General features: G+C 37.4%; 1 protein-coding gene across 1 annotated transcript in view; it reads right to left on the minus strand.

Annotated features, from left to right (window-relative positions):
* The window catches only part of dst (dystonin), a 194082-nt gene that overhangs the window by 60394 nt on the left and 121200 nt on the right, over window positions 1-12488 (minus strand). Inside the window, exons 50-57 of the mRNA XM_073872803.1 lie at window positions 11948-12071; window positions 10799-11007; window positions 9918-10235; window positions 9355-9521; window positions 7731-7887; window positions 6179-6305; window positions 3231-3287; window positions 1025-1260 (exon numbers count right to left, since the gene is read on the minus strand). Coding sequence (XP_073728904.1) covers window positions 1025-1260; window positions 3231-3287; window positions 6179-6305; window positions 7731-7887; window positions 9355-9521; window positions 9918-10235; window positions 10799-11007; window positions 11948-12071 — 1395 coding nt within the window. The remainder of the gene's footprint in view (window positions 1-1024; window positions 1261-3230; window positions 3288-6178; window positions 6306-7730; window positions 7888-9354; window positions 9522-9917; window positions 10236-10798; window positions 11008-11947; window positions 12072-12488) is intronic.

Consider the following 12488-nt stretch of genomic DNA (forward strand, 5'->3'; position numbering starts at 1 on the left):
CGTCTGGTTTGCCTCAGACGAATTGGCGCCTTCTCTGATCAGTAATATTAGCTGTGAATATTTCGTACAACTGCTGGAAAGACTTGTATATTTATCAGAGCTGCTATGGCAACTTGAAGGTCCGACGTATGGAAATAATCCGACATGTTTGTTGTTATTTTCCTGAACTGGCGCATGCCTGTGACGTAAATGCGTACGCGACGAGAGCCACCGTGAGCAGACTTTTGCGTTTTTACTCTTTAGAAGAGACCGCGACGGTAGATCGTTTTTAAGATTTCCACTCTGAAGGGTGGTTTCACTTTTTTGCGTTTTTAAGCCCCCAAAACGCCGCCGTCGCCGTGTAAACGAAAGGCACATCCGATAAAATATTTTTACGTTTTCACCCTTGAGCGTTCTCGTGTAAACAGGCCCATTGGTCATTAAGGAAATCAGCTGTTGTGTCTGTGTTATTTAATTTAGTAAATAACCCGCAGATATTTAATGTGTAATATAAATACAATTAATCCTGACAATTTAAATTGAAAATAATATTCCAATACATGTCATCTTTCCAAATTGATACCCTAATATATAATTTCAGGATGGAGGTTGGTGGAAGTTTCTGCTGTTGGAAGGGGAGCAAATTTAGTAAATGCTTTTGTGAGTCTTATTTGAGGGAATGGAGAAATGCCCTAAACCAGTGTCCTTTACATCCAACCCTGGAGAGCCGGTGCCCTGCAGAGTTAAGCTCCAACCTTACTCAAACCACCTACCTGTGATTTTCTAGTGATCATAAAGACATTGATTAGATTGCTCAGGTTTGTTTGATTAAGGTTGGAGCTAAATTCTGCAGGCCACCGGCTCTCCAGGGTTGGATGTGAAGAAGACTGCCCTAAACTGTCATTTGGATTGGTCTAGACACTTGTATTATGCATATATGTAGAGAGGATGTTTGTTCAAATCTCTAGTCTTATGTACAATAATAACAACAGGGATGCAAATGCAATCACCATTGACAAACATGCACCTATTCAAATTCATTTACCTTCTGTTGTTCAATCTGTGTTTTTACTGATTCTTTCCCAGATGGATGGTTTTTCCAAGATGTTGCTGTCTTCTTCACATCCTCCATCCATGTAAGTAAAGAGTCAGCCTGCTCATGTACCCCTTGAACTTTCACCAACAAAGCACTGAGTTCAGAGGATCTGGCCTTCAGAAGCTCTCCAAGGTCTTCATAACTGTTGTTAATGCAGGCCATGTTCTGCTGTACCACCGTCAACTCTAATAGCAAAAGAAATCATTTGCTGCTTTAACCCTTAATGATTAGCATTTATTTACACTGGACAAATATTAGCAGCACATGCTACCAAAGCTCTTTTCTTTTACCAAACTAAACAAATCTGTTAACTATATCAGGTTTCTAAACAGTACTAAACACCTATCTAGGGGTGTCCTCGACTAAGGATTTACATATTCGAATCAGAATTGTCGAATCTTTCCATAGTCGACCGATGGTCGAATCATATCTATGTTTGTCTGCATGGGTTGGGAGGGGGCCAGACCAGGTACAAATTGGTAACTTTTATTTTCTTTCACAAGCAGCACACATAAACAACTTTCTGTTAAAGTGACCAAAACTGTCTTTCAAGTGATGAACGAAGACAAAACTGACGATGCATTTATATATTTCTTTTTTTAAGGTAAAATATATAAGGCAACATTCGTTTATTTATTCCTCATAACATTTTAAAGCCACGATCTACAGAACATCACACAAAAATACATTTTTATAACTAAACCTAAAAAAATAACAAAGGGGATTCTGCCTTGGAAACCTCGTCTAATTCAGTGTTTTTATTTAATTTGGAGATATAGCGCGTCAAAGCAGTCATGACCAAAAAAAACCCGACAAATGAGAAAATGACAAATAATTTGTGATTGTGACTGTAAATGATAAAAACGAATCTTTATTTACAATTCATTAAACGTTAATTTATAACATGAAATACACTGAAATTAATGATTTTATAGACACTACGCGTTATTTTAGCACAGAAATACCTGCATGCATGCTTTCACTTTGATCATCTCCATTCACTTTAGATACAAAAACACCTGATGATATTATTTATTTCAGGAATCTCTTTGCTATCATTTAAAAGTGAACACCAACCATAATATTAAATCACAAGAAAGACATTCGTGTCAGGCAGAAATAGGTTCGGTGCAGATAGTTTCCGTTTCATCACCGAGATTTTAAAAAACGGCTTACCTGTTTTGTAGTTTAACTTTTGACAAGATAACCAAAATGTATGATAAATACATTTTAAAAACTTATACCCGTCGAAAAACATCCGTTTTTTAATGTTTAGTTTGATGAACTCCTAAATATGAGACTAGAGCACCTAGCCGTTCGGCTAAATTACATGCGCAAGCATGGCCAGCACGCAATAGCGCAACATTGATACAACGAAAAGCTATCCAAAATTTACAGACTTAAATTAGATCAGAATTTACGTTTATAATAGATAAATTTTTTAAATAAAATAAGGTCAGAAGTAACAAAGTGCAGAACAAATATGCACAGAAACAAAACACAAGCCAAATAGTTAAATCAGATAACCCAGAGTGATTTATAAATAAAATAAAATAAATTATTAAAAGAATAGAAAAGTATAGCCATAATATAATTGCCAGCTTTGTATTTTTTAAATGTAGAAACAAAGAGGCAATGGTTTATTAACAAAGAAACCTCCGTGTAGCCCGGTCACAGGGGATGTTGTATTTATTTACGCATTTTAAAAATATTTATTGAAAGCTGTTACTTCACATATTATTTGCAGCATTATCATAATATGTTGTATATTAATATATTGTGAGAAAGCTATTATATGTGAAATCAGATAATGTGTGCACCCATATACGGCCAAAATTGAATGATCCTCTTTTCATAACACATCTGCGACGATTCGACTGTGAGATTGGTAGTCGAATCAGGCTTCTCCTATCGATGCATCGAATCTTCGACTATTCGGGGTCACCCCTACACCTATCCATTTTTTTCTAAAGTACATTACAATGTCTGGTGCCTGATATTATTTTAAGCATTTAAAACTTTATCCTAAAACTTTAAATTGTGAATATTTTTAATAGACTGAACAGTATGGATTATATATAAGCAATAGGTTATATTGCTTAGTGGTCAAAATCATTATTGTGAATGTCAACATTATAACTGTACGAACTTTTACCTTGGTTTGTCAGATTGGTATCACATCCTGGGCCTGAACCGTTACCGACAGCCAATCCTAAAAAAGAAAAAATATTTAAATATAGCTGCGATCTGCAATCACTGGGGTCCAAGCAGGTTCAGACCAATAGGTCAAAGTTCCTAATTTAGAAAATTTGTAAGAACAGATAGTGTGAATACACTACACCATTTTTATGGTTTTGAACTGAAACCCAACAAACCAACTGTAGATGTGTAGTAACGTTTTGTCATCACTGTCTTGATAGATGATTTATGGCGGAAGCTATAACAGTATGACCCAAACAATCAAATCAGATCAGTTACATAAGAATCACTTAAATCAGTCAAACAAGTAGGTGGCGCTTTGCTAACATCCCTCAGGTCATGATTGTAACAAAATATACCAATTTTCCTATTTATATTGCCAAGACACAGCCTCAAGACCATTTTGGTCTTGGAAAGTTTTTTTAAGTTTTTGGCATAAGGGTCACTAGGGCTGGATTTACACTGCAGATCCTGATGCCCAATTCTGATTTGTTGCCTGTATCTGTTTTTTTTGTTATTGTTGATTTTGAAGCCCAGCTTATATCATCTTACTGCATTTACACTAAACACTCGTCAAAACAATTCAAGGTAGACATACTGACCCAGAACAGCTAAAACCAGGGAGGAAGTAAAATGTATCAATATGCAATAGACACAGACAAAATTATTACCGTATTTTCCGGACTATAAGTCGCTCCGGAGTATAAGTCGCATCAGTCAAAAAATGCATCATGAAGAGGAAAAAAACATATATAAGTCGATAAGAGAATATCAGAATCTATTCGCTTTTTTACTGCTTACACATCCGTGGGTCATACAGTTGTGTTCAAAATTATTCAACCCCCAATGCTGTTAAGGGTTTTAGGGAATTTAGTGTACATTTGTAATTGTATTCAGAATGAAATCCTACAATGACTTCTTAAAGAACCATATGCAACTAAAATGACATCAATTGGTTTTGTAATATAGTAGTAAATGTTTCTTTTGTGAATTCTTCATTGACACAATTATTCAACCCCTTAAAGAACTACCACTCTGAAGAACAGAGGTTCATTGAAGTGTTTTCAATCAGGTATTGAAAACACCTATGGATGTCAGGGAACAGCAATAAAGCCTAATAAGCACCAATTAGGCAGCTTTAAAATGACTGTGATACTCAACTCCTTCTAAACATTTACTGGTGTGGTTACAAACATGGTGAAGTCAAAAGAATGGTCCAGGAAGACAAGAGAAGAGGTGATTAATCTTCACAGGAAGGGCAATGGCTATAAGAAGATTGCAAAGATGTTAAACATACCAAGAGACACCATAGGAAGCATCATTCGCAAATTCAAGGCAAAGGGCACTGTTGAAACGCTTCATGGTCGTGGCAGAAAAAAGATGCTAACTGCGACTGCTGTGCGCTATCTGAAGCGTAGAGTGGAAAAAAGTCCCCGTGTGACTGCTGAGGAACTGAGAAAAGATTTGTCAGATGTGGGTACTGAAGTTTCTACTCAGACAATACGGCGCACCCTGCGTACTGAAGGCCTCCATGCCAGAACTCCCAGGCGCACCCCCTTGCTGTCTCCAAAGAATAAGAAGAGTCGACTGCAGTATGCCAAAAGTCATGTGGACAAACCACAGAAGTTTTGGGATAGTGTTCTGTGGACTGATGAAACAAAATTAGAACTGTGTGGGCCCATGGATCAACGCTATGTTTGGAGGAGGCCTATGAAGAAAAAGAACACCTTGCCTACTGTGAAGCATGGTGGGGGGTCAATCATGCTTTGGGGCTGTTTTGCTTCTGCAGGTACAGGGAAACTTCAGCGTGTGCAAGGTACCATGAATTCTCTTCAGTACCAGGAGATATTGGATGACAATGCGTTGCAGTCCGTCACAAACCTGAGGCTTGGGAGACGTTGGACCTTTCAACAGGACAATGATCCCAAGCATACCTCCAAATCCACTAGAGCATGGTTGCAGAAAAAAGGCTGGAACATTTTGAAGTGGCCATCGCAGTCACCAGACTTAAATCCGATTGAGAACCTCTGGTGGGACTTAAAGAAAGCAGTTGCAGTGCGCAAGCCTAAGAATGTGACTGAACTGGAGGCTTTTGCCCATGATGAATGGGCGAAGATACCCGTAGATCGCTGCAAGACACTTGTGTCAAGCTATGCTTCACGTTTAAAAGCTGTTTTAACTGTAAAAGGATGTTGTACTAAGTACTAAGATTGAATGTCACTTGGGGGTTGAATAAAACTGAAAATGATGTGAGCACAGAAAAGACATTTGTGGTTATTTCATTATAAATGTTATGTTATATTTGTCTGACCTACACATGCCTCTTTGATGTAATTGTAAGCAGGATGACTGAATGATCAAAATCAATGTCAAACCGGCCAAAACAATCAATTTCAGTTGGGGTTGAATAATTTTGAACACAACTGTATATCCCATCTGGCCACATGAGTCACTTAAAACAGGCAGTGTAAATGCAGCCCAAAAGCTACCTTCAAAATGTTATGCACATCTAGAAAAATGGTGTAGGAAAAATAGAGGTGTGCATTTTGACGATACCTTCAAAGATTCAGAGGAAAAATAATTTGTTTCTAGCACACGGATGTGAAGATATTTAATAAAACGTTGCTTATTATAGGGCCACCTAAAGTCGGACAGATGTCATTGAGTAGTGCTTGCATGAGTAGCAGTGCCATGTTTGAATTCTCTACAATTTATGGTCTCTTCTGCAGTTTCAGTGAAGGAAAACACACCTAGCAATTACAGCAGGGTTCCAGCACCTCATGCTTGCATCCTTAAAAAAGCAGTTAATCTGTTTGCCATCACACTGAATGGACTTAATCAATAAAGAGTTCTGACACGCAATAAGATTTCTCGTAAACTCTTGTAAATATTCTTTGGCAGTACCTGTGTTGTGATGTGTCTTGGCTTTAGCCGGCGATGTCAAAACACTGATTAGGCTACATAGAGCAGACCCTCGGCTATTTATATCCTGGACCGCTTGAGCCTTACATGTCCATTCATCCAGTAAGCTCTGCAGAGAACAGAAAGAGAACAGAAGAGGTTCTTTAAAAGATCTATACAGTCACATTAAGGGATAAAACACACTGAATTTAAAAAGGAACCCCTAAGTCAATACAATACAATAGGTTGCTTTGTTAAACCAACATGAATACAAGCAAGGGGCTCTAATATAAAATGTGGAGTATGTATAACTTCATTTTCTCCTTTAAAAGCGAATCAGCTCTACTGTAAAACATAATAAAGTCACAACTTGTCTTAAATTCCCTTTTTGGGAAAGTCCACGTTGCTATTTATAATGGTGATGGCATTGTAGTATTTTAATGCTCAGCCAATTCATTGACATCTTTGGCTATTTTTTGAACATGACACACACATTCTTGTGCATTGAGCAGTATTGCATTGGGAATTCAGTGGGCTGGAAGTGACTACAGTAATAAAGGTTCACTTTCTGCTATAAACAGGAATGTGTGCAAAAACATGATCCTTATATGGGAGACTCTTTAATTATTAAACGTAGCTCACTGTCCCCCGGAATCATTTTGATGAAAACTGACTGAAAACGAGACAAAAATACTATGAATTTTTTTCTTGAAAATCATTTATTTACAGTGTAAGTGCGTCTGCACACTGACATAATCAGTGATCACAGATTTGGCTTTGTTTTAGCCAGGGTTTCACCTTTTCATTAAATGGTTTCAGATTGGTTTGTGTTTTATTTCTGTTGGTAGGGCATTCCAAAAATGTATCCCTTTTACAGAGAAAGATGACTGACCAAAAATGGTTTTACGCTGTGCCACCCTGCAGTTAACAAATAACAAATCCCTCTTCCCTGTTACCCTGGAAAGGAAAAGAGGGTTTGGGGAATTAATGTACATTGCTGTCCCCAAAATTGCAGTCATAACCTTCATGCCAACAGTAATGGCACACAGTTTGAAAATGAAGAAATGGCATTACTTTTAAGAGAGGAGCTTTATTAAGTCCATCTTGATATAAATTAAAATGAAAGCTTATTTGTCAGCTAGTACTCGCTAGCTCATTCATAAACACATCCATAACTAATAGGCATTTCACATGGTACATGGCTATCACTTTTCTCATGTAGTGGAAGCAGTTTGTGCAAATATTTTTATCTTCAGCTGACCTGCCCAAAGAAGCATGATTTTGGGTGCATGATCCTTTATTGGGTTGAACAAGGTCATGATCAGATGCAGGTCAATATTAGAAATATTTTAACACAGATAAGCTAAAATATTAGAAACTTTATATAAGTTAGAAAGTTTAATTTTTCAAAACTTTGTGTAGTTAAATGAATCTCTTGTATATTGTGAGACAGATATCTTCTAGTTCTTTTAGTTCTGGTTAATATCCTACACCACTCTGTCCTGAAGGTTATGAAGCCACAATAAAAGCTGTAAGGGTGAAATCCATCACTCACATTGACTTTCAGCAAGTGTTTTCTCAGGCTCTGTTCACTGCAGTTGGCCTGACTCATTGGCATTTGCTCTTTTGTCTCCTCCAGCCATTTCATTAACAACCCTGCGGCTGCTTTGAACTCCACCAGCAGCGTTTGGCATGATGAAATCTCCTGCTTTCTGCAACACATAGCACACATGACTTATTAAATGACATCTGGCAAAAACCATGCTATATTTATAATGCTGGTCCATTACAGCACAGCACGTGTTTTAATTCGAGTACAGTCCTCGCTAATCAAAATCCTTACTTAATTCAATTAAGAAATATTAAATATTTTAGAGCTGCATAAAACAAGGTGGTCTTGTCATATCGATATTTCTCAAACATTATGGCTAGAGACTGCTGTAAACCTGCAACCTTATTGTAAGCATTTAAAGGGGACATTTCACCAGACTTTTTATGATGTAAAATAAATCTTTGGTGTCCCCAGAGTACATGTGAAGTTTTAGCTCAAAATACACACAAAACACAAACAAAAATGTGAAGTTTTTGGGTGTGTCCCTTTAAATGCAAATGAGCTGATAAAACACAAACATTGATCACCAAAATCGTGATTTGTTGAAATTGAATTAAATTGTGCTGTCAATTATTTTTTCTCTCTCTTTCTGTCTGCACTACATTGCAGTTCCGTGGTTGGATAGTGCAGATTAAGGGTTGGTGTTAATATAATAAGATCCCCTTCTGATATCACAAGGGGAGCCATATTTCAATTACCTATTTTTTACATGCTTGCAGAGAATGGTTTACCAAAACTAAGTTACTTGGTTGTTCTTTTTCACATTTCCAGATTGATAGAAGCACTGGGGACCCAATTATAGCACTTAAAAATAGAAAAAGTCTGATTTTAATGATATTTCATGATACCCTTTAACATCTACAATGGGTAAATGTGTTTGTTAAAACTTGAGTTTAATTAAAACTTTATTTAAACTAATAAAACAAATCAAGACCACCTTTTCATAAACTAAGTGCAGTTTGCTGGAAAACACAGCTTTCACACCAACAACAAACTAACAAACTCGCACCAAAAGCTCTTTTAAAAAGCTACATTTACACAACAACAATGTAGGGAAAAATTGAAAAAAAAAATGATTTGTGTTTTTGAAAACTTTCACGTACACAAGACAACGCTGTCAAAAACATTTGCGTTCACACAAATCTGCAAAGATGACTAAATATGCAATATTTCATGTGCCAGGCCTGTAGATGGCGATGTTACCTTGAAAGAAAATGCACATCTGCGCACATACCTATTCTTCTACAGAGTGATAAATAAATAAAAAAATTGGCGTCTTCAAACACTGAGGTAGGATTATTACTGCAAGTGACCCTAGACTATAAAGCAACAAAATTTTGTAATAAACTTGGTGTCTTGAGCAAAACAGACACAGTCCTGTAGGCCGCCATTGCTGTTTTAGTTGAATTAAAACATGCGCATGATGTCAGTATTATAACAATTTGCCCTTTGAAACCTGTCTTCAAAAGTTTGCATTTTCAGGACTCTAAAACGTTGTTGTCGTGTAAACACACTTTACAGTCTACTGTTGAAAATGTTATTGTGTAAACAGCCCTTAATAACTTACTTCTCTTCAACTGTGTCTTTAAAAGCATTGAAGATGTTAGTGATGTTTTCTGTCTTGCTCTGAATAAGAGCTTTGCTTCCATCAGGACCCAACTTGCTCAGTTCCTCTGATAGTTTTCGAAGGGTCTCCACGTCCTTAGCATGCTCAGCTAAATCTGCATTCGTGTCCTACAAATAAAGATTTTATTGAAAGTTAATGGTGTGAATGTAAACAGAATACAGTATATAAACAGATACATTTGCTCTTTACCAAACCCTAATGACCTCATGTCTACTGTCAATGTAGTCAGCTGCCTTCTTAGACAGCAGAAGTAAAATGCTACCTGGTCAGCACCTTTCTGCACCACACAAATATCGCTGTCCATGCAAAGTGAATATAAGAATTTTGTTTTACTGAGCTAAGCGCAATAATTTCTGGGATTTCCTCCTTGGCCAGAACAGGGTACCTTAAAGGGCATCATTATTGTCCTATCTAGAACAGCTTCAGTATTTGGAGCGCACCTATGATGCTCCCTAAATCGAATATGGAACAGAGCCATTATGCTATCGGTGCTAATATCATACCTGAATGAGTTGAGTTAGCTCAGTGACGTTCTTTACAGGTCCATCGGTCTCTGAGAGAGCCTGCGAGCGCTTTAGCACAAACTGTTGAACCTTCTCAGACGTCTTCTCAAACTGCTCCACCTTGTCTCTGAGTGTTTCTATCTGAGACACTTTCTGCCGGTGCTTTTCTGAGGCGTCAGTAAAGCGCTGACTTAAGCCCTCCATCTTATCCTGCAGCAAAGTGGCAGCCGTCGGATCAGCGCTCTCCACAAACTTCTCCACCTTCGTCTTCATGGCCAAGATGCTACTCTGCCTGCTGCACATGTCCTGCTCCAGAGCCTGAGATAAATAGAGATAAACATCATTACACTGATGAGGACATGATACAGTGACGTACAGTAAAGTGTGACACTTCCAAATAAAAAATCTGTGTTACGAAAAACATAGAAATGACCTTAAAATTCACCCAAAAATGAACGTCCTCTTTTCAAACTTTGAAACCATTACAATACAGCCTTAAACAGACCCGTGGTATAATTAATAATAATCACCACCCATCTTTGATCCGGAGCAAAGAAAGCCAATAGATGATTGAACGTTAAAAGAGTGAGTACATAATGACTACACATTTGCATTATGAAAAGTAAGCATTTAAATAGTATCAGGGACAAACGCTAAGTTTTCAGGCACCTACTGCATGTGTTAGTTTTACTATTATTAAGCCTTTTCTGTACTGGAGTTTATATGTCAGCTAATAGAATGAAGAAAAGTTTGAGGAAGGTCCCAATACTCAATGCATTGATATGTAAATGTGTAAATTAGTTTGACAAAAAGTCAAAGTTCACTTAGTGTACATTTATGAATTTGCATTCAAGTTTTATATGTTTTCCCTGATAACTTACTGTCTCTTTGCTAAGTGCATCTGAAAGAGATTTTGAGTCGAGTGGAACTTCTGGCATTTCCTTCACACGCTCCTCCACCCTCTCCATCCAATTCATCATCTCATCCAGACCGTCCTGAACACTCAGAGAGCGCGTCAGGGTCACCTGCAGCTTCTCGTTGCGGTCGCTCACTGACTTTGACAGGTTGTCATATCTTTCGATGATGTCATCTACAAACATTGAATGCAAAAAAATACTGATTCACTTTGTGTCCCCACACATCCTGGAAACTGGCACAGATGACTTTGTTAAGTGGTGTCTTTGGACAGCTGAATTATTTGGCACAGTATTTTCATAAAACTCTTAATAGTAGGGGTTGGCGGTATTATGACCAACAATCCATTTCACAAAATTAGTAATTTTATTTCATGGTAATGCTATATTTCCGTACATTTCTGCATGAGCATAGAGTGAGTAAATGAGAAAGAGAGAGAGAGAGAAAGAAGGAGAGAGAGACCCAGGGTGGATTTAATGGTGCTTATTATGAAATTTTTGTTATAGTGGCTTTTTTCCCCGTTTCTCAGTCTAACATGCGGGAATGCTCAGTTAGCCACGGCCACTTTTTTACTTTAAATTCGTGGAACACACAAAAAAATCTGTTATGTCTGACATTTTATTTCATGGAAATAGATACTGTCTTACCACCCAGCCCTGCTTAATATCATATCTGAGTTTGTGTGCACACCAAAAGCGCTCAATGCAAAGACACAAAATAACAAGAATTTGCACTGGGTCATGTTAATGATGTGGAACATATTTTCACCTCAATCACGTCTTCCAGGTAAGTAAATAAAAATTTAACTCATTTGCATGATGTCGTGCAAGTCAATCAGCAACATATCAGGTTGCATCAGAAAATGAAGAAGAGAATCCTGCAAATAAAGTGATGTGCATATTCGCTCCTCTTGTGGTGTGCACACAACATTGCTTAATGTCTTTTTTCACAGAAACTGTATCTACAGGATATACTAATTGGCTATTGTGTGTTGGCCGTTCTGGCGCATTATTGCTGAAACTCGACATATCAGATATACATTTTAATAAGGTTTTTAAGCATTTATACAGGTACATAACTTTTTTATCTACATGTAGATTAAACTGGAGACTCACCAACTGTCTCTTGAATTTCATCTGGATTGGACAGCAGGTCGCCTTCTGCTGTGATCACGGCATCGGCCGTTTTCTTCAGCATATCCACTGCAGACTGACGACCTGTTGTTTGCCCTTGAAGACTCTGAAAAAGACCAGTGTGCAATCCAATTACAATTCATGTTTTAATATAATCTTTAAGTGCAATTATAAAACATTTAATTCCAGTTCTTGATTTTTATTCTGACTAGTTTTTGCAGACAAAAAAAGGCTTTTAGTAATTTTATGTCATGAAAGTTGCATTGAAACATATTCTTTGCTTTAATATTTGTATTGCGTGGTAAAAGCAACAATGTACTTGAGGCTGTGCTGCATTGTGAATAAGTCACAGCTGAAGGGGTTGCACTGACACAACATCTCATACCTTACACTGTTTACTCAACAGGCTGATTATCTTAAAAGCACAGCATCAATGGTATCTATTTTACACACATCCACAAGGTCGCAATGTTTGTCATAAGGTTATATGCAAGGTCAGAGGAGAGTTTTATTATACGTTCAC

Source organism: Misgurnus anguillicaudatus, chromosome 11 (assembly GCF_027580225.2).
Source record: "Misgurnus anguillicaudatus chromosome 11, ASM2758022v2, whole genome shotgun sequence".
NCBI classification, from domain to species: domain Eukaryota; kingdom Metazoa; phylum Chordata; class Actinopteri; order Cypriniformes; family Cobitidae; genus Misgurnus; species Misgurnus anguillicaudatus.